Genomic DNA, 642 nt, shown 5'->3' on the forward strand with positions numbered 1-642 from the left:
TCCCTGTGTGTGTAACACGCTTAGTGTGAGTCCCTGTGTGTGTAACAATAAAATAGAATGCACCTGAACACACCTCCCTGCATATGACCCCCTTGGTGTTGATCAATGGTTTGTTCTAGCGTGGGTGTCATCGTGTGTTTCAGGTCCTCGGTGTGTTTGTGTGGTTCGCCGTCGTCCCTCCTCACACCATCATCGACTACGAGGAGCTCCGCCCCCCGAACCCCGACCTGGCTCGAGGCATCCTGAAATGTGACATGTCTGACCTGTCAATCATCTGCTGCCTCAGCTACAGTATCGTCCTCATGGTAACTTCTCCGTCGTCTGTGATTGGTCATCCGATTATGAAGAGCAGCTCTAATAAATACAGTTTTTTGGGGGTGTCACGATTTACGTCTTAAAACAAAAATCCAATAGAAATTGGTGACGACAACTGAAATCAGAAGCAGAATAAGCATTCTTCTCCTTTTCAGCGTAGCTCGTAACAGATTCCACGCACACTAGGCATGGAGTCAATGGTTGTACGACCACTATTATCAATGCACAATGCATCCGGTTCGGCAAAGTTCCTTAAAGCTGCATTCTCTCTAACGTCCAGCAGGGGGAGACTCCTTAAAGCTGCATTCTCTCTAACGTCCAGCAGGG

The 642-nt window shown here is 48.1% G+C and overlaps 1 protein-coding gene across 1 annotated transcript in view; it reads left to right on the forward strand.

The window, feature by feature from the left end:
• Nucleotides 1-642, forward strand: part of LOC117948301 (metabotropic glutamate receptor 6-like) — a 16,548-nt gene that overhangs the window by 14,071 nt on the left and 1,835 nt on the right. Inside the window, exon 10 of the mRNA XM_034877888.1 lies at nt 144-305. Within this exon, the coding sequence (XP_034733779.1) occupies nt 144-305 (162 nt within the window). The remainder of the gene's footprint in view (nt 1-143; nt 306-642) is intronic.

The sequence above is a fragment of the Etheostoma cragini genome, chromosome 7, assembly GCF_013103735.1.
Source record: "Etheostoma cragini isolate CJK2018 chromosome 7, CSU_Ecrag_1.0, whole genome shotgun sequence".
In the NCBI taxonomy this organism is placed as follows: Eukaryota; Metazoa; Chordata; class Actinopteri; order Perciformes; family Percidae; genus Etheostoma; species Etheostoma cragini.